The sequence below is a fragment of the Paralichthys olivaceus genome, chromosome 7, assembly GCF_024713975.1.
Source record: "Paralichthys olivaceus isolate ysfri-2021 chromosome 7, ASM2471397v2, whole genome shotgun sequence".
In the NCBI taxonomy this organism is placed as follows: domain Eukaryota; kingdom Metazoa; phylum Chordata; class Actinopteri; order Pleuronectiformes; family Paralichthyidae; genus Paralichthys; species Paralichthys olivaceus.
Window position 1 is genome coordinate 15,931,765 of NC_091099.1, and position 21,641 is coordinate 15,953,405.

Consider the following 21,641-nt stretch of genomic DNA (forward strand, 5'->3'; position numbering starts at 1 on the left):
CTCATTGTCATGGAATTCACCTTGCAGACCCTTAAACTTATTTGACATTAAGTTTTATTATAGGATTGTTGTATGTTGCATTTTGGTTACAAGACAGTGCAGCTATGTGTTTCAGAGAATCCATCCATGTTGCCGCTGAGTTATGACGGCAGAGACACACATTAAAACTTTGCCTTTTACACCGTGAACCAGGGGTGGGGCCAGGGGACATCTTATTTTATCTTTTTAATAAACAAACCAGACTTACTCACAATACTATTAAAGAGCTTTTATTTTGAAAAGTTGTGAACTTGGGTCCAAAGATGTTCGATAGTTTCACAGACTCCTGAAATAGCTGACAATTACATTTATGGAAAAATAAAAACAGCCCATCAAAATATTCAAACATAAACCACACACATGAACAGTAATAAAGCAAATTCCCCTTCATTTTATGAAAAACATCACTGCAGATAAACTAGGTAGGATGAACGCAAAGTTTTTCTCACTTCACTCTGCACCATGGACTGTTAATAAAAAGCTCTGCTCAAACTGCCCAGCACATAAACAATAACAAAGTGACGGTATATTTACACAGGTCAAGCAGACGGCAGGTTTTAGTGAACGTTGGCTGCATCCCACACTGAAATGTTAAACTAATGATAACAATGTGAGCTAGCAAAAAAAATAAATAAAAGAATACATAAAGAACCAGATCATGCTCTCCATGTAACATGGAACAGGCTGCAGGTGCACCAGCGTGAACATGCAGTCCCACCGCAGCGCCAGCAGGGACTCGGTGCGGTAGTGAGCCTCGGTGCAGCTGCTCTCAGTCTAAAGCCATTTTCCTCCGCTCTCCGCCACGTTGGTTCCCCGACGCGCGTGTCGCATTCTCCTGCGTTGTGTTTGTGAAGAGGCGGGAAATGGCGTCTACGCGCAGACATGGTTGATCTGTGACCAGCCACCGAGCGACACTCACCGCTGCCAGCGACCACCACGGCCCGACATCCACCAGCTGGGCCGCCACGGTCGCCGCCGAGAGCCGACCACGCTGCAGCAGGGGTCCGCGAGCTTTCCGGGTCATCGGTAAGCAACAAACAACGTCAACATGTAAACAAAAAGAAAAGGGTTCGTCCTCCGCCGCTGCTACATAGCGGCTAACGTTAGCCTAGCGAAGGGGGCGTAGTCTAATGGCTGAACATAGTTATGGAGGCAAACAAAATAGCCACAGCGCGGCTAGCTGTCAATTAGCTTCATTCCACCGATGGATTCGTGGGTAGTTTGCGTGTTTAACACACGGGTGTCACCGGGGACACGTGTGAGGACTGAGGTGAACACTGTCACCGCTTTGCCCCTGCTGCCTCTGGTTGTTTTGTTAGCCTAGGAGCTAACTACACTGTAGCTTCCTGCGCTAACCACTGAAGCCATTAACAGCAGCCGGTTCACGGTGCGACTGATCCCAGTTGACCGCAGACATAAGCGGCAATTACGACCACACACACGTGGGACCCCAGCTTTGCTTCAATGGTTGTAGCTTGTGGTTTGTGACGTTTAATACCAGCAGATGGCTAATGCTAGCGCTAGCTGTTGTCGCTAGTGTTAACGCTGCCTGTCCGATGTTACATAACTACAGACAGCGGTGCTGTGAGGCCATCACATGTGGATCAACTACAGCTACATGATACATAAATAAATATACAGCTTCACTGACCAAATATGAAAAGAGAGAGAGAGAGTTTGTAGAGAACATGTCTGATGTTCACATATCAGAGTGACACAGTGTACACTGACAGGTCTGACTCATCTGGTGGGGACGTCAGCTTGTGCTCTCAACTTTGTTGCGACAACCAAACATGACTTGATGTCAATTGAATCGATGATCATGTTCAGACAATCCACTCTGATGTAATTCAATCTATTGAGGCATCAGCAGAGATCAGTGTGATCATACACCGACAAGAGGCTGGAGCTCAGAAAGGCTCCACATGTTGTTTGTTTGAGGTCATTTAAACACAATGTTTCCCTCACATAGTTTGTCTCTGGGAGATTTAGTCATAATGCACACATCTTTGTCACATTATTCAATAACTAACTGCAGAAGATCTCTATTAAAAACGTTTGATTCTAAAAAGCATAATCTCCTAAATTCCTAAATGGCTGTGATTTTGGATTTTATTCAACAGAACTGTGCTAAATTTTACAAAACAAATGTACACTGAATTTACAGCCTTTTTAAGATTGTAACCAGGCAGACATACAAAAACACTCACATTCCAGCAGAAGAAGGGATGTTGACTCATGACATTGACTGATGTTTGGTATTAAACCGGTAAAATGACTTGTTGACTTGTCTTTGACTTATAAAATACAGAAATATGTTCTTATTGACTTGATCTTTGCTAAGTTAACTTGTGAATTTGACATTTGTCACTTCTTACCTATGTTGGTCTCTACTCAGTGGTCATTTTATTAGGCACAGATGTACAATAATAAGAATAAAATAATCATTTTATTTTGTGACGTCCGTCTAAATACCTCACAGTACATAAATAAACACACAAATATGTTACAGTTCAATGCAACCACTCTGCCATCAATTCTACAAAGTTCACTATGTACATTTTTGTTGACGTTGTGGTAAATATGTAAATGTTATTACAATTTCAAAAAGATTCACCATGAAGGTTAAAGTTGAAGGTGACATTGTTTGACTACAATATATTGAAGTGTTACTAATTTTCACACACACAAGAAGGGAGCTAAATCTGAATATAATGTGCTCTACAAATAATAATTCTCTATTGAATGTCTAGTTTATATTATCTCCAATATTAAATCAACATTTCTCTTGGTTTTTTTCCCCCTTCTCAGATTTTTCTATGTGACGGTGGAGCATGATGAGGCTGAGAGTGCGTAAAGCTCCTCAGCAGCCAAACTTAGGGCGTCGAACCCACCCAACCCCGGCCAAACGGAAACACTGTGAAGTGGAGCCATCCTCGGTGAGAGGTCGAGGCAAAATGCAGAAGAATGAAACCGGCCTGTTCTCCACGATAAAGAAATTCATACGTGGAAATGCTGTCAAGGTGAGCATGCATCAGGATCCACTGCCGCTCTTGTGCAATTTCGTTTTTTCTGCTTTAACATGATCATACGCTCTTAAGATTACACACACACACTCACTGTTAGTAGAAACAGAGCAGCTCTTCAGCTGTTTTTTGTGCTGATAAAGTGAAAGTGTGACTCAGTCTGACTGTGACTGTTTTTAGAGCCATAAACTTAAAACACAACCAACATTGTTCCCCACCAGCCAGTTTCTGTGAACGTCTTCTGTATTCAGTCTGGCAGCTGTGGCACATAGTAATAATAAATAGTTTGCCACTTGAGCTTATTTCAATTATTTAATACTTATGTTATTCAAACTTGTGTCAATGTAAAAAAGTAAGGCACATAATGAGAATTTATTCAAAAAGCAAAACTTTTTTAGATTGCTTTTAAATTGCTGAAGGGGTCACTTTTACACAAACTTCTTGCTACATCTCACAAAGTGAATCCCATCGGTGGTTTGAACGTGATGCACTGTGAGAATGTGTGTGGGTGGTAATAACTGTACTGTACGATGAGTGGTCAAGACTAGAAAAACAATATAAATACAGACATTTACAAATAAGTAAGTTTGAGTATGAACCAAATAAAGAACTGTAGGTGTGAATGATAAAATATGAAATCGTTTTTTAAATAATTTTTAATGGCAAAGTTGAGAATAATTACTTTTTGCCATTTACAACATACAACTATGATGTGATGTCCACTAAACTATTTCTATTTCATTACCTCTCAAGCCTGATCTGTCATTTTGTAGCAGGAGGATCAGTCAGACTCACAGTGTCTTCTCTTATGCATGTTTTCTTGAGCAAACATAGTTTGTAGACCAGATACTAGTCAGAGTTTCTCCTTGTGAAAGATCGTGTGTTGTGTGACCCCCGCCTCGTGTTGTATGACCTCACAATGACTGCACATCACATGGCTGCAAACTGTGTAGTGTGATCAGACAACTTTGAAAGTTGTGTTGTGTGACTTTGGCATCAGACATGTACAGAGAGAAATTGAGATTGAGAATTGTCACAGTATCCCAGACTTCAGATGACATTTTTCCTCCCGCAGGTTGAGCAGGAAATCCCTGCCAAGAGGAGTCGTATTGATTGTAATTCTGACGGCAATCTCATCACTTCAACACCACAGACTAGAGGCCTTTCCAATAAAACAGTCACCAGAGTTTGCCGGAAAACTCCAAATAAAGGTCAGTCACAGTCTGAGTAGGAAGTGTAATTTGGTTCCCTCTTCACTGCAGCTTCACAAGTTGAATGGTAACAAAAAAACACACCATATACAGAAAATGATACATTTATTTTTTCCTGTAAATATTCAAGAAACAATGACGTGCAGCAGTAAACCCATTAAACCAAATGGTAAACTAGACGCCCCTGTTGAGCCAGCAAGCAGCCCACCACGCACCACCCTGCTGGGAACCATCTTCTCTCCCGTCTTCAACTTTTTCTCACCAGCGACGAAAACTGGTAAGGCAAAAGTAATCTTTAGATATGTGTCAGAAACTATATAGATTTAAAAAAGTGTCTGGACCAAACTATAATCCCCGCTCTTTCCTTTTGTGTTCCCTCTTTGAAGCCACTCCTGGTTCAGACTCTCCTGGCCAAGCCGTGGAGGCAGAGGAGATCATGAAACAGCTGGACATTGAGCAGGCAGAAGAAATGCCGAGCAGCACTCTCACGTCCACAGAGGACATCACCACGTGTCACACTGACCCCATGTTGCCGCCGAGGCTTCAGATCACCTCTGACACAACCATTGAACAAGCGGAGATTGTCACTGAAACCGACATGCCCCCGTTAACAGGTACGACTGCTCTTACGTTAAATCATTCTTGTAAGTTGGGAAACTTTCTTGACACGAGCGTGAGCAGAGACAGCTAACGTGACGGATCATTTATGTGTCGGGCACCATCATGACGTGCTCTTACAAGTTAATTGCATGTTTTATTTTCACTGCCAGCAGTTTAAACCTGAGTCAAATGCTAACTGCTGACAGTTCTCAGTACTTCCACCAAGGAGGCTCTGTCATTGCTACGTGTCTGTTTGTCTGTCAGAAGGATAATAAAACTACTGAACTTATTTTCATGAAATTGCATGAAGCAAGAAGGAACCCATTCAAATTTAGATCAGATACAGATTAAGGGGCTGGTCCAGGAATTCTTTTCTCTTTCTGTAACATGTTTAGATGGAAGATCAGTCACAAACAAGCAAACAAATCAGTGGCGAGCCTTCACCTCCCATTCATTTCCAATCTGTGCGAGGACGTGAACTTTGACCCACGATATTCACTTTGCATTCGTGTACGACTGTGCCAAAAAACGTATGCGCCCCCTAGTGCCCTCGTAGTTCTAAATGAGGTGGACAACTTAATACAAACATCTGTCAGTCTTTATCAAGTCAGTTTGACAGATGCTAACATAGTTGTGGCCTCTGCTTTATGATCCACAATAATTAAATCTGATAATTAAGAAATACGACCTCAGAACGAAGCTTTTCTCAACATTAAGCTCTGAGGTTCACTCCAGGCGTTAGATGAGGGCAGTGAACTCAGTGGACTCAACACTGTAGACGTCTTTAGACAGCATAGATCAAGGCTCAGGTGTTTGTGAGTTTGATGGATGGAACCAAGTCACGATGATGATGGCGACATTAAGCCTCAGGAACGTGCTTCATGCTCTCAGAGGGACTGATGTAAGAAACACTGAACGAGAGATTATTACTTATTTCCACTAATTCTCCATCTTTCTCCTGTCAGCAGCTCCGGGTTGTATGCCAGGCGGTTACCCACACACTTTACCCTCAGCTCCTCCTGAAACTACATACGATGAGGACTGGGAAGTTTTCGACCCGTAAGTAGAGCAATTTACAAATCTTTCCAAAATGTCTTTCCAAATCGACATCTCTTCTTTTACATTCTGAAATATTTGTATTATTTTTGTTGTTTTTAGTATTCTGTATTAAAATCTCTGGAGCAACTGACTCAGAGCTTAACGTCATCACATACTGCCCCTCCAGTCCGGACTTCATTGCTTGTTTGAAAGCAGATACAGTGACTTAACATTGTGTGTGATCTGACGCTGGTGTCATGTAAAGATTTAACCACTGGATGGCAGCAGAAAGTCAAACTTTCTTTTTCCCCAAATTGATTGACTCATCTGAGAATATCATGTTCTAATGTTATGATCTGATGATAGTATGATCTTCAAACCCCTGAAAGATTAATTAATACATAATCAAAGTATTCAGTTAAATGTCCTTATCGTTCACATTTGAGGCCAAATGATGACCAACACGATTTTAAACCAACTTTAATGTCAAAGTCAATTTTATGTACAGGACATAAGCGGGATTGTAATGCTGTTTGATCCCTGGTGTAAACATATAAGTAGACAGAACATGTAAGTACGCAACATATTGAGCACTCGAAACATAACACATAGTACAACCTAGTATACAGTCAAAAGGCACACGGTGGATAGAGTGAAGTAACGGTGTTTCTTTTCTGTCACATTCATTTTTAACTTCAGTAAATAAAGACTCTTTTTATGTTTCCTCTGCCTTCAGGTATTTCTTCATCAAGCATGTGCCTCCGCTGACAGAAGAGCAGTTAACACGCAAACCAGCGTTACCTTTAAAGACCCGCAGCACGCCAGAGTTTTCTCTCGTCTTAGATCTGGTAAGAACCGACACGTCTCCTGTCTCATTTTATTTCTTGTAAACTGACTTTAAAGGTTTTTTTTGTGCTGTTTTTCTTCTCTCAGGATGAAACTCTGGTTCACTGTAGTTTGAATGAGCTAGAAGACGCAGCACTGACTTTCCCTGTGCTCTTTCAAGATGTCATATACCAGGTACTAACTGTTGAAGGTGAATCACGAAATGGAAGAGTTTCTATATTCTTGCAGCTCTAAATTTCTTTTGTTCTTTTTGAATCTGAAGGTGTATGTTCGGTTGAGACCCTTTTTCCGGGAATTTCTTGAGCGCATGTCTCAAAAGTACGAGGTGAGGTGTCTCTTTGTTACAGTATTTCTTCAGTCTGACAAAGTTATAGCACTCATTACACATTTATTGATGCTGTCTGTTCACATTTCAGATTATCCTCTTCACGGCTTCAAAGAAAGTCTACGCCGACAAGTTACTCAACATCCTGGATCCGAAGAAACAGCTGGTCAGGTGAGTGGTCCGGTTCTAGTTCTAGTTCCTTTGTTTATGTTTGTTTGGCTAAATCTAATTTAAAAAGCTGTATTATACATTTTTCACACTCTGTAATATTCTTCTTTCTCTTCAGACATCGGCTATTTCGTGAGCACTGTGTATGTGTTCAAGGAAATTATATTAAAGACCTAAATATTCTCGGACGGGATCTTTCCAAGACGATAATAATCGACAACTCACCCCAAGCCTTTGCTTATCAGGTAAACCCCCCCCCCCCCCCTCACTATTTTAAAAAGCAGTGTGTGATTTATTTTTTTGTGACGCAGTGATACTCGAACACGTTTTTGTTTTTCAGCTTTCCAATGGAATCCCTATAGAGAGCTGGTTTGTGGATAGAAATGACAATGAACTTCTAAAGCTTGTCCCTTTCCTGGAGAAGCTTGTGGAGCTGGTAAGTGTTTCAAGTTTAGACATTACGTCTTTTGTCCAAATAGATTAGCAGCCTGACTTCCGCGGTGGTGGATAAATCGTCTATCTCACCATCTGATATGAGATGAAAACATCAGTGCTGAGCAGCGAAACCCAGAATCTGCTACTTTCTGACATTTTCTTGATTTTCTGAACTTTGGATGTTTCAGGGGTGAAATATGTCAATACAATCATGAAACTTAAAAATATATAGACGAAATATTATGATCACTCCTCAGTATGATGCTAAGAAACATGAGGTTGTTGTCATTGACAGTGGATTAAAAAGTCTGTTTTCTTATGAAATGATTTCCACGGTTCTCTCTCTCTCTCTCTCTCTGTCACAGAACGAAGACGTCAGACCGCACATCCGAGAACAGTTTCGTTTGCACAACCTCCTTCCTCCAGACTGAGGACCTCATGTTCGTCGTTCACTTCCAGATTGTATCAACTAATGAAAAAAAAAACAGACTCCTCGAAGGATATATTTGATGGACTTTTGTTTGAAAAGAAAACATAACTATTGTGATCATTATTTTTGAAAAATCGTGCAAAAAAAAAAATTTGACAGCTATGTTGGAGTCAAAAAGTCCTGGATGTTTTTATACGTACGCAGTCGAGCGCGCCTCAGAACAAACCGACCTGCTTGCGGCGGGGGGGGGGGGGGGCGGGGGGGTTCTTCACTTTTCACTTGCTTCTTTTTAGTGTGACCATGAAGATGGTGGCCTCCTCAAAGGTGTTTAGTCTCTTCAGAAGATTTTTGGACAAATATGAATGTCATGCAGTGTTGGATTTTATGGACTTTGTTGGCTTCAGCCTGACGTTGACCGGCCAGTCAAACCTGTATAATATTCTCTCTATTGAATTGTAAATAACTGTACATATATTATTTTTTTCTTCAAGGTTTTTAAGTCGTTTTATTTTCACTTTCACAGATTTTAGTATGTATTCTTTGATCAGGTTTCTTTTATAAAAACCAACCAACTGTTAGTGTGTTTCGTTTGGAGTTGTTGATAAACTGCTGCTTTTCTGTTTGTATGCCTGCGTTTTACCTGTGATGCTTTACTCCATTACATGCAGTCGTCTGTATTAAGGTGCAGTTTTTAAAAAAAGAATTATCTTTGGAAGGACCATGTTTCTGAGAAGATATTTTAACGATATGTAATTTAAGCTTGAAGAGGGTCTCATCTGAATACAAAGCCATAATGGCGCAACAATAATTTTTCGGGGGAGATTTATATCTGAGAGTCCATCTCCGATTTCAATACGTCCTCTTTGATGATGGGAGGCGAGGGAGGTGGGGCTGAGCGGGGGGGGGGGGGGGGGGGGGGGGGGGGTTCAGGCATCTTGCACTTTGACATCCAGCCCTTTGTAAGTTGATGTTAAAAAAAAAAAAAAAAAAAATCTCGTCACTTTTTCTACAGGGGTGTGCATCACCTCGATTTGGTTTCTGAGGAGAGAGAGAAAAAAAAAAGATGAAATTGTAGCACCAGCAAATTGCCGACATGTTTGCTTTGAGATCTTGTTTTCCAAGACGTCTTGTATGTGGGATTCTTTATGATGTAGGAGTCACAAGTTTTCTTGACTATTGAATGATCACTCCTGTTGTATTCAGTGTTACTCAATGGTTTCCTTGAAAATAAATACATTTTTATACGACTGAGCTTCTTACTGATAATTTAAAAGCACAACTTCGGGCTATGTAATAATTCTTGTATAACAAAGCAGGTACCTGAGAAGAGAACTGAGCAGTTGCTCATATGTTGAATTTGTCTGATTTCCCTGTTTTAACTTTACTTCCAAATGATCACTAGATAACTAATTTAACATCTTAAAGATAAAGAATAAGTTGACTTTGAGTAGAATTTAATGTACTGTAGTATGTTTCGTCTTAAAAAGTGGATCTGTTTTCCTCAAAATAAAGTCTTTGGAAATGATTCAAAATATATTTTCTCTTGACTGATGAGAGACATTACACACTAACACAATCAAAGTTGGATTGTGGAAACTGGTTTGTGCTGCAGGAGTTTGAGTTGCTTCAATCAGAGCTTACATCTTTGTCTTAAAATGGTAAAATGATGCTATTTCAATGGGAAATATTGTTTTTAATTTGTAAATTATTTATCTTTTTTTATGCTGCATATCTGAGTTCAGGTCACTGACTACGTTTTAAGAAGTTGGCCGCTGCTGCTGGAATGAGCATCTCTACTAACTCTCAGTCATACCTCCATATTTTTTGTATTAAAAAGTTCTTTAAAAAATCTGAATCCCTCTGGTGAATGACTGTGTTGATAACAGTCGTGTTATTGATGCTTTTTAAACAGTGTTACACACTGAGCAGGAGAAGCTATCCATTTCTACACAAAATCATATCAGAGCAAATCAATCAACACATTTATATCATGAGTTTCTGAATTGTTAAAAAGTAAAATGCTAATAATAATAATTATTATTAATAATAATTATTATTATTAATACAATAATAAGACCTGCAGCATCTCTTATGCTCAAAAAATATTGTTTATCTGCTGTGCTATTTTTTTTAAATCGTGTATTATTATTTTAAATAGATTTACAGTTATTTACTTTTACTTTTATTGCATCAAAACAGCTCAGCTGTCTGATTTAAAAAATCTAAATAATATATAATATATACTATAAAACCAAAACTGTACTATTGTTTTTAATAGTATTTAAATTTGACTTTTATTGCATCAAAAATAAAAATTTACCTCAACTGTCGACTGATTTGAAAACTGAAATAGTATAGAATAAAATATTATTCAAGAAAACCAGGATTTTCAATGGTCAGCAATTTGTCAGTTATGATTCAACCTGCTCCGTCATTTAAAAAAACATTTCCTCACACTGTAACCGAACAAAATAAATTGTTTGTAGAGAGGAAGGCAGATTATATTGAACTTGACAGACGTCCAGTAACAGTGGCCGTCTTTTATTGTAACGTACACAAGCTGCCAGCTTTCATTGAGAGATAGGAAGCTTGAGACGATAACCTGTCGATGTCTTCATCCCATTGTTCTTTGAAGAAATAGGTCATTACCTGATTGTAAGTGTGCAATGAGTTGGCCCCTCCAGAGGTCATGTGACTCCAAACACAAAGGGGGCCAGTCTTCATCACACTTATCTGACACTGTTCAGAGAATTATTTCAAAACTAAATCACAGTCTTGATAGTGTGAAGATAAGACGTGGGGATAATTAACTGTGTATTTCGACTAAATCCACCCAGTGAAACCCCCTGCCCTCATCCATTGGCTGCTGGTGGGGGGTGGAGGTTGGTGGCTCGTAAACTATGAAGCTTCTTTATAAAAGGTGCAGACGGGTGCTGTCCCCTCAGGACGACTTTAAGTCTGCTGAGGATGTGGATGCTCTTCTTGTTGGGTGCCCTGCTGGGAGCGTTGGGCTCAGAGGAGACGCCCTCTGGGGCCACTCTGCAGCTTCAGGCCCTTCACTGCCCGCCCTGTGAGAGGATACACTGCTCCACCCGGCGGGCGCTGAGGCTCCAGTGTAAAGGTGGTATCACGACGGGTGTGTGCGGCTGCTGCCCCGTCTGTGCCAGGACAGAGGGCGAGACCTGTGGGGGGACGTGGGACTATCTGGGCAAGTGTGATGAGGGGCTGTTGTGTGTTAACCAGGACGCAGCAGCTGACAAAGCAGAGAAAGAGCGCAGAGGCATCTGCAGAGCAGGTGAGATTATTTTCTTTATCAAGCAGGTCATTTACCTTGTACTAATTGTTATTCTGAACTAGCAGGAAATGGACCTTGGATTTGTCATTGCCACTGATTTAATCCGTCACAAAAGTTGTTTGAGTTATTTTTGATGCATGAATGACCATGTTTTTAAAAAGAGATGAAGCATTGTCCAAATTTAGCATCACAATAAATAAATAAATAAATAGCCAAAATACATGTTGTGCACTCAGATGCTTTTCATGAGTGGAAGTCTTAATGTCAAAGTAAGAATATAGAAGTATGTATAAATATAAGAGTATCTATAAGTATGTTAGAATATAAACATATGTAAAAACTGTGAACTATGTTGGAGAATTGTCATACAGTATGTGTTGTAATTTGTTGAAGCTGAGTGAGGGGAGGCTTATTTTAATTATTTGTTTACAGTTTTAATTTAAGTAAATTTAAGCTGCAGCATCACATATTTATATTTGAGCTGCAGCATTACTGGTAAAGCTGTAAAATAAATCTGGTAAAGTGAAAAGACTGTAAAGGACATAAATAATAAAGTGGCAGAAAATGGAAATATTCAAGTAAATGTGCTGAGTTGTATTTGTCCACTGATGTTGTGTAGTGGAACGGTGCCAGTGTAGTAAACCTTGTTTATGAGCTGTGAGCACTGATAGTGTGGTCAAGGCTTCCTTTGAATCAAAGGTTCCTGCTCACAGTTAGGCTGTCATTACGCGTCTTATCTCTCCATGGTGAGGACTTCTCACTGTTATTGATAGTATCCGATGCAGATGATTCGAGGTTTTCACACTTTGTTGTCGCTCAGGAAAAGATGTAAATACTGAGTAAACATTGTGTTTGAAATGTTTTTTTGTGTGTAGTGATTGAACCAGTGGATCCAGAGACGTGTCACCCAGAGTGCACCAGGGAATTCTGTCAGGCCCACCCATCTGACGTCTGCTCTGCCAGGTGACTGAAGGAGAACTCAACAAACCCTTCATTTGCTTTTTTGTCTCAAGGTTAACAGAAATCTGATTCTGCTGCTCCGTAGATCTGTGTCTCTGGAGAAAAGCTCGTGCCAGGGCTCTTGCCAACACACCTCCTGTTCAAGCTGTCTGCTGCTGAAACCCCCACCGTGTCCTCAGACCTGCAGCCCCTCAGATTCCACCTGTCTGCACCGTTTTGGGAAGTGTGTGCACAATCACCTGAAGGCAACTCACAGTCCCGTATGCCACAGCGACCTGCAGGTAGGTGGGAGAGAAGCATGAGCGAGCTACCTCAACATCAAATGAACAACTCGTATTTCTACAGCCATGAAACCCCTCACCCACTGATCCAGCTCTGTTTCTCTCTGTAGAATAATCCCGAGGGGCATTTTGTGTGTTTCGTCCCAGCCTGTGTGGACACACCAAATGAACCCCAAGCGTAAGAAGAAGGAATCCACAGAAGATCTTCAAACACAAGATCTTCACTAGCTCATGTAGCACAATTTAACAAGGCAGCTATCTGTGAACTTTGTACATTGCATTTTATGTAAACCTGAGTGTAATCCTGTGAAATGAAGTGTATCTTAAATAATGAGAAATAAAATTCAATGTCAAACTGTACTCAATCTTTTTTATTTGGTGGAGACGATGATGACGAGAACAGATGGATGCCAGTTTATGTTCATCATTTTATTTGAGCTTGTGTGGTGAGTTTAGTTTATATTTGATTGACATAGTTACAGCTATAGTTTAGTTTTTTTACATAGTTAGTCTTATGATATGTTGGGCTGTCTGTAAGTTAGCAGCATGAGGCAGAAACTACTGGACGGATTATCATGAAACTTGGTGGGATGATGTGTTATCGGTCAGAAAAGAACCCAATGTGTGGATCCTGGATTTTTCGTTGAGAGAATAATTCATGGATCTTGGTGAATAAATCAGACATGTTTAAAGGACTGTACCTAACTGCAAAACAGAGTTCTCTTCAACAGTGAAGTTCCGCTGAAGTTCAATAACATCAAAGTGATCAACATCGTACCAATAAGCACTGTTTAAAAAAAAATTGTGAATATTGATAATGAGAAATTCTCCTGGTTATTAGTTATGTTATGGATAAATGATGAAAGAATGAATGAAATGCAGCCAGAACATTATAGTCAATTCTTGAGATCTGTGTTGGGACTTAATCTCACAATGACCCATAACAAGTGATGGCAAATAATGAAGCACTTTGCTTTGCACATTTACTTAGAGTCATATATATGTCATATATATATATATAGCTGCATGGCTTTAGAAATGGAAAAGTATTCATATTAATAATAAAACTCGATTTTATCTTATCTAAACAAAGTGCTTCATAAAATACGGGTATAAAACAAAATAAAATAAAAAACAATATAAAATATATATTTTTTAAAAACATCATAAAACCAGTTAAAAATCAGGTATTAAATGTTTTGCAAGTGTCTCTTCAGGCAAAGAGTCCTAGAGCCTCAGTGACCAGCCTTGATTTGAGAACTATAACCTAAGTGTTGGGTGGAAGATCTTAGACTGCGGCTTGGGGGAGCAAAGGGAATTTGAAATTTTGCAATATAACTGAAATCTAGACCGTGCTGAGCTTTAAAAGTTATTAGAGAATGTTGATATCAAAACTAAATTTAACTGACAGTCACTGAATGGAGAGAAGAGGACGAGAAGAGGTTTGGAAGAGTTGGTCCGTCTGTACACATCATAGATTGAAATATCTCAACAACTCAGATAATGGCCTGTCATTTTACTCCAATGACATCAGACACAGTTGTTGAGCATTCAGCTCAAAGCAGCGTCGGACCTCAGCCACGAGCACGGCTGCCTCACAGGGATTGTTAACCCATGAATGGATGAAGCAGTCTGGAACAATGCAGAGATTTTAAAACCTCAGGGCAGAGAGATGAAGTGGAACAAAGCAGGATCAACAACAACAATGCACTGAATGAACTTGTGGTATCAGTGCACCGCTCTGTCTCTTCAGGTTTTCAGAGGTTTTCTGGTTCACTGCCAGAGGAGTGAAACGTCTCGAGTCCCCTCTGCCATCGCGGCCCCCCCGATTGTTGATGGTTATTGAATAACAGATGGTTTATGAGGCAGCAATAATGAAGTGTGTACAGAAAGGGAATAAAGCGTGGACCAACAATGGGCAGTTTGTTCTGTGTCCTTCAAATGTGAGACGTTTCTGAGGACGAGAGGTGGTTTATCTTCTGGGTTTCGCAAGATAGAGTCGCTTTTTATACCAAAACAAAGGCTGCGCTTTCTTTCATCTTCAGTCAGGTGCATCAGTGAGGTACACTCTGAGTAACTCGTATTCAGCCAGGGTAAAGAGAAAGACCGTGCAGCTCCTAGTCCGACTAAATGAACAGGAGAACATGTCAGAGGAGGGGATAATAGTTAAATACAAGTTATACAAGTGGTTTTTAAACCTGTCAAATATGCACAAATGTTTTATGTACCAAGTCATTTCTATTTAATGCTAAAACTTCACAGATCTTCCTGTTTATGTGAATTTTTCATTCCACTTCTCCATAATTTCAGTTGATGACTTGTCTTTTTTATGATGCAGCTACAGTCTAACTACAAAATACTCTGTGTGTACACATTCTCATATCAGGTGTCTATTAGAATGACGGCATCCATCACCAAAGCAGGCCGCCTCCGTTATCAATCCCATATATCCGTCTCACTTCATTTTAACTGATAAAAACACTGGATAACAAAGGACTGTCAGCGTGCCAGCGGTAATAAACGTGCCCTGTCTGCGGCAGCCCCTGTTAAAGAGTGAATACAACACAAAACCTGGAACAATCGAAAAGGCCAGGAGATTATTATGAAAGGGTGGCCTTCAGTAGATTTGGATGTAAGGGGAAGAAGCTGCAGAGATCTTCATGATTATTCTGTGTGAACAAAACTGTGCAGTGTGTTGGAAATCATTTAGAGTCTGCCACTACTATTTTAAAGTTTTCAAGTCAATAAGAACTTGTGTATCTTAATGTTTTTTTTACATTGTGTGTGTTTTGTTCATATCCTTTATGTTTCTTGAATTAGAACTGAATAACCTCACTCATACCCTTGATACAAGATCAATAAATACAAACCAATATAATATAGTATAATCAGTGGCCTCTGTCAACACTTGCCAGGGTGTTTAATACCTTAAAGTTACAATAATGTCATGAGCTATACTCAAGAAGAAAAAGTTACTCTTCACCATCTATTTATGTCCTGTCTCTTATAATATATTTACAGAATACACACATATATATATATATATATATAATAAATTACTTTAGACAAAGTTGTAGCAGTGACAGTAGACAAAATATGGCTGTTGCTGCAAAGATGTTGCAAATTCTAAAATGTGGATGCGCACCGATATTAGTGTCACCCGGTTAGAATCTGACCAAATGTGGAAAATGATCGCTATCTCTCCTGATCCTGAGGTATGGTGTTAAACAATGAGTCTTCAGACAAAAGTGAAGTTGACCTCTTGAATATAAAACATCTTTATCGTTTGAGCTGCAACACTAGGGTAAAATGTAGTCATGCTAAGCGTATGAATTCTTGAGTTATGACAAAACATCTTTTATGTTGTGAGGTCACATAAACAGTTCATTTTTGGGGCATTGTGAATGATTGTGACAAATGATGATCTTCCTAATAAACAACTATATGGACAAAAGTCTTGGGACATCTACACATTAGTTTTGTGCTGATGTTGATGCCAGAGGAGGTTTTGGAACTCAGTCAGCAGGGTGTTGAATTCAGTGAGCGCTTTAGAGCGACCCATTCTTTCACAAATGTTGGTAGAGGCAGACTGAATGGCTAGGTGCTTGATTTTATACACTAGTGGCAATGGGACTGAATGAAACACCTGAATGAAATGGTTAAGAGGAGTGTCCCAATACTTTTGTCCACATAGTGTATCAGGTTCAGGAGAATGGGACAGATGTACATATGTATGGGTGGACGAAAAACCCAAAGACACAATTTGTCTGTTCACTGAGGCATAACAATGAGCATTTAAAGTGGTACAATGTTGTTATTGGCTGATCTAGAGTCTGGCATCAGGGTTATGTCAAGTCAGTAGTTACAAAACAAAAAAGGCGTCGTAATTGTTTTTCACAGGAATGCTTCACTGTGTGCAACAGTTAAAAGACTCACCCCAGAAATCTAAAACCACACAGACACAGAGCTTATCTATAAAACTGAATCTTTACTAAACAATACAAATTACAGAGGAAAGTTTGCATAACGTTCTAAAAATGCAGAATGATCTTCTGACACTTTCAACAGAACTCAACGCACAGTAGCAGCTATGGGTGCTATTTGAAAAGATATGTTATCTTGGACTAATAGTAATCTGAACTACTTTTACAAAAATAAAGAATAGAACCAACAGTGTAAAGGTGCATCTTTGCTCGGGCCTTCTGTCAGTCTCTGATCAGGAAGGCACAGTGGATAAAGCCACATCCAGACCGTGTGTTCCGTCGTCTCATCACCTGAAGAGTCTGTTCCAAAAGGATACGAAGGTGTTGGAGTTAAAGGCACCGATGAATATGAGCAGCAGAAGGTAGAGACTCATCATGATGGCAAAATGGTGTCGCAGGAACCAGGAGGAGCTGCGGGAATGTCTGAAAAAGAGAAACGCAAAGCAGCCTGGTTTCATAACTACAGACAAAATCGATCAATTGTTTCCAGAAAAATATTTATTTTGAACAATTAATCATATAATCATTTGATGGAAAATAAGACCAATAAGACTATAGAAAAACATCTGTATCCATATTGTTATACAGAGCTTCACTGTATCATAGCACAATCTTAACATAAAATGCTGAACATACATGTGAATGTGATTTCACAAAAATTATCACAAACAATTTTTTTAAGTATCTTCATTTTTTTGTGTTAAATAGCTTAACAATACTTTTTGTGTCTTTACATTCTTTGCCACAAGTGACCAATAAACTATATTTGACCTGTGAGACTTTTACCTGGACAGGTGCCTCTTCTGAGAGTAAACAAGCAGGTACTTGACTCGCAGAAGCTGATTGTTGGTGACAACAAAGTACTTCTGTGGTACGTCCCCTCCTTCACTGTTCTTTGCTCTGGAGCGCTGACGGTCGATGGTTTCAGAATCTGTAACAAGTGGGAGGTTTTAATATGCAGCTATTTAAAACATGTATGATTTATGTTTTCTGAATACTACACTTCACGTGGGGTTCACACCTTTTTTCTTGACCTGGCACTTAACATCTGGATGATCAATGACTTCACACAAGGCAACGCAACTGAGCAGTGAACCGAGCAGACTGTCTCTCCAGCCGCTGCTGTGGGGACTATAGAGGACAGCCATGCTGAGGTCACTGGTGAGGTAGGTCCCCTCTCCAAACACTGAGTTCTGTGCATCCAAAAACAAATCAGATCGAACAGATGCAAGTTTATACACTGACACAACCAGGCATCTTTGATTTCCACCTGGTCTTCAATCCTGTACAGTTAAAGAAGCCACTGACCTTGTTAAGGTGACAGTGCAGCCCGTTGTGAATGATTGAGTGAAAGTTCTCCAGGCGGCTCCCGTGGAATGCATAGAAGACGTCTTGTCCCGCCCTCGTCTTCTCAAACCTGGCGTTCAACTGGTCACAGTATTCCACCTCAAAGAGGAAGTCTGGCACAGGTGCAGAAATCCCTTCGTTTTCTGTCAAGTTGCACAGTTTGGCATACTGGTGGAGATCAAAGAAACAGACCGCCATCAAAACAATAACCAGTTACAGACACTGTGATTTAGGTCATTCTAGGTGTAATGATGTACCTCATCTTTCTGCAGCGTCTTCACAGCAAAGCTGTTTGAAGAGAGAATCCAGTGTGTGAGAGCCAGATGATGATCTGCCTCTCCAGGTCGCAGTCTCACCAACTCTCTGACACCAGGCAAAGACTTCACATCTCCCAGCTACACAACAAAAGAAACTGTTTGGTACAATGGCATGGCAGCAGGCGGCAGAACGAGTCATGTGTCTTTTTATTTACCATTTTTTGATCAAATATTCTAATGCTCATTTTAATTACTCTGAAATTAGAAAATAATAATAGATATATATACTACACTATAGACTGTGTCCACTTTATTAGGAACAACTGTATATAACATTCCTCTTCTGAGGAAAGTGAAAAGATCTAAAAATCTTTATGAATTCTAACTGGCACTTTATTAGTGGGTTAGGTTAGAATATTTTTCATTGTGATTAAACAGTTTTGCACTTGAGTATATAGGCGTGTGTGTGTGTGTGTGTGTGTGTGTTAGAACATTGCATGCGCTGCCTCTAGTTTTATTGTTTTTTTTTGTTGTTCTGCCATGATACTGAATTGGGTATTAAGAATCGTGGAAATTTCATGGTATCTGTACAACAACATTTGAGTATAGTGACATCCATATTTCCACCATTTGTGTTGTTTATATATTTGAAACATTTACTCAACTACTTGTTTTAAATGTGTCTTGTTGCGTTTGTTGTTCACCTTTATTTACTGACACATTGCCACCTTTAACAGCACATTACTGCCACCAAGTGTACATGAGTAACATGCCACTACCATTCTCATTGTGTGCCTATGCAGCCTTATTAAAACAAAACTACAAATGTCACAGAATTTTGAGTTTACTTGAAGTAGTTGTTGCTTCATTGACAATAACAAAAAATTGGTGTTTAAAAAGTTGTTTAAAATGCACGTTGGTAAAAATTGTTCAGAAGCTATAAAAGTTTCCTACCAGCTCCTCAAAGTCCTTATGGTCACCACTTAGGTATCTTGGTGGGAAGGGTCTGAGCAGTGAGTCCCGCTTGTAGTTCTGCACAGCAGCAACAAACAGGCTGCAGCGGAGGTCTGCTGCGACCGGGTCTCTGTGCAGACAGGAGCACACCAGCTCTCTGACTGCTTCGGGTGGGAGCGGAGGCTGCATTCCCAGCTCTGCACACAGAGGAGATAAGATAACACACTAGTGAGAACAGCTGAAACATTAAGTTAACACTTCCACACACAGTACTGTGCAAACATTTATGGGATTAAAAGTAGCGCGAGGATGCTTTAAAAAAGAATTCCATGTAATGCTTTTATTTATCAATAAGCTTCATGCAAAGTTCCTCAATTGATGTTTCTTCTGTCTCTTGTCTTCTTCATGAAATTTTACATTGACTACATGACGTGAGATCAAGGCTCTGTGGAGGCCACACCAAGTATAACAACTGTAACTGCCAAAAGTAAATTGCTCTGTCTGTCTGGCTATAATCTCCTCCCTTCTGATTCAATATGTGCAAGCATTTCATCACTCAATAATCTGATGATTATATTATCAATTCTCAGTCACAAGAAATACCCCATCAAATATTAAGTTTACTATCAAAAAAGCATGGAATCCTTGATAAGCTAGAGACATTAAATATGTTTACTTTTGTCTAAAAGAAATTAATTACAAATTATCAATACATTATCAGAATAACAACAGATTCATTTACAGTGAACGATCTCATCCAAGAGGTGTTGGGATTGGTATTTTGGCATCTTGTAATCTTCTCCCTCCTCATTTTCTCATGGTAATACACACATCTACACCTAAATCATGTTCTTCTCGTGATCCTGCTTGTAAGACACCCAATATAATTATTAGTATTAGTCATGTATTCAAGTAAAAACAACGTTTATGTAGGTGGCTATTTATTAAAGCAATTCACTAATTGTTTCAGCTCATTTTGACTACTAGATTATTTAATGCATCACAAAGTTTGATATATTATATGTTCAGTATATTTGTAAGGTAACAACAGCTGTCAGAGCAGTAAGTACAGTATTCTCCTGACATACAGTGCAGTACAGGGAGGAAGTAGCATGGAAAGACAATACTCAGGTACAAGTAGGTGACACTTTAGTAAAGTATTTAGTAGCAGAATGTACTGAGTTAAGACTTGACTACAGGTTTAACGTTAGCTAAGCTTAGCAACATCCCTTTAACTACTTGGCATTAGCAGGGTCGACGCTAGCTAACGTTAGCTGGGCTACAACAAGTGCACAGCTGAAATATCTGTCGTCGAGTGACGTTCCTGACGATAAATACAGAATTGTTGGACCACCATGTGATCCTACGTGTTTCAGAAATACACCACAGACATGTGACAGACGATAAAACTCAAGTTGTGCATCGTTAATAGCTTTTACCTTCCGTCCTGCTCCACTCATAACACTACAGGAAATGCTAACCTTAGCTCCAGGCGCTGCTGTGTTCATGTGCATTTAAAGAGTCGGAGGTTTGGTGGCATCGGGAACAGAGATACGTCTAAAGCTAAAGGAAACACGTTGGAGTCGAGTCAACGCATTGATATAAGAGTATAAAAGAAAGAAACTTGGTCAAAATAATAATGTTAAATGGTTGTGTGTTTTCTAATTCTCGTTATATTATGGGCACTGAAGTACCGAGAAAATCCAATTTTCGAGGAGACGTAAAGGCAGCATCCATCATAACTTTAGTGATTCGTCCTGAACCAGTTTGTCAGGAGCACTCAGCTGGAGCCAACCATGCAGTCCTGTCACAAGTCCTCCCTGCATGAAGGATCCAATGACCTGTTTTAATCAAAAGAATCAATTATTCAACTCTATGAGAACTTTGGAGGTTGTAGTTTACTCTTATGTTTAAATCGTCCTCAATCCTTTGGCCAAATTTGTTTTTAATTAGTTTAAAGTGACTGAAGGCTCAGGGGATTTGTTTCGGGTCTGAATAAATTAAATTTTATAACTCTAACCAAGTCTCTCCATAGACTGTATCGTGGGTCTGGTTCTCCCCAACCCCCTCAACTCAAACCTTGTAACTTCAGCTCACTCTTACAGTCCTTCAATGGCACATAAAACATCTGCACTTTCAATGTGTGAATAAAAAAGCTTTTCTATTAGAATCCCTCACCACTCTGTTTGCAACCTTTTACCATATAAACCATCTTTGTTTCTCATCTGGTAGTGATCTCTTGATTATTCCCAGTATGCAAACTTAAAACCGAAGAGCAGCAGTATTTGCATCACAGAGCTTGAACTTCCAGAGTCAACTTCCTTTTCCTTTTATTATAAGACACAGAATGTGAAGCCTCATATGGTTCAATAATAAGTAATACTATTTAGATCAGATATGAGAAGTTAATATCTTTAAATCAATTTGATTTAATAACAGTGATTTA

At 39.5% G+C, this 21,641-nt stretch overlaps 3 protein-coding genes across 5 annotated transcripts; 2 read left to right on the plus strand and 1 right to left on the minus strand.

Annotated features, from left to right (window-relative positions):
• Positions 1-274: 274 nt before the first annotated feature.
• Positions 275-9,365, plus strand: ctdspl2a (CTD (carboxy-terminal domain, RNA polymerase II, polypeptide A) small phosphatase like 2a). Of its 2 annotated transcripts, none has more exons than XM_020079276.2 (13): positions 275-1,065; positions 2,851-3,062; positions 4,141-4,276; positions 4,407-4,553; positions 4,663-4,890; positions 5,842-5,935; positions 6,651-6,762; positions 6,848-6,934; positions 7,023-7,085; positions 7,177-7,256; positions 7,372-7,498; positions 7,594-7,689; positions 8,054-9,365. In XM_020079276.2, the coding sequence occupies exons 2-13, from the start codon at positions 2,874-2,876 to the stop codon at positions 8,117-8,119; spliced, it is 1,425 nt and encodes a 474-aa protein (XP_019934835.1). In that variant the 5' UTR covers positions 275-1,065; positions 2,851-2,873; the 3' UTR covers positions 8,120-9,365. The 2 variants fall into 2 exon arrangements, with proteins under 2 accessions (XP_019934835.1, XP_019934836.1); XM_020079277.2 differs by having other exon boundaries at positions 5,845-5,935.
• Positions 9,366-10,980: 1,615 nt separating this feature from the next.
• On the plus strand, positions 10,981-13,014 carry LOC109624281 (cysteine-rich motor neuron 1 protein). Its single transcript, XM_020078835.2, has 4 exons — positions 10,981-11,413; positions 12,289-12,376; positions 12,459-12,654; positions 12,765-13,014. The coding sequence occupies exons 1-4, from the start codon at positions 11,086-11,088 to the stop codon at positions 12,834-12,836; spliced, it is 684 nt and encodes a 227-aa protein (XP_019934394.2). The 5' UTR covers positions 10,981-11,085; the 3' UTR covers positions 12,837-13,014.
• A 3,608-nt stretch (positions 13,015-16,622) lies between these two features.
• parp16 (poly (ADP-ribose) polymerase family, member 16) lies at positions 16,623-20,742 on the minus strand. Of its 2 annotated transcripts, none has more exons than XM_069528442.1 (7): positions 20,635-20,742; positions 19,196-19,392; positions 18,242-18,379; positions 17,946-18,152; positions 17,659-17,830; positions 17,424-17,568; positions 16,623-17,060 (listed from the first exon to the last, which is right to left on the minus strand). In XM_069528442.1, the coding sequence occupies exons 2-7, from the start codon at positions 19,382-19,384 to the stop codon at positions 16,925-16,927; spliced, it is 987 nt and encodes a 328-aa protein (XP_069384543.1). In that variant the 5' UTR covers positions 19,385-19,392; positions 20,635-20,742; the 3' UTR covers positions 16,623-16,924. The 2 variants fall into 2 exon arrangements, with proteins under 2 accessions (XP_069384543.1, XP_069384546.1); XM_069528445.1 differs by lacking the exon at positions 20,635-20,742 and adding an exon at positions 19,938-20,061.
• Between the last annotated feature and the right edge of the window lie 899 nt (positions 20,743-21,641).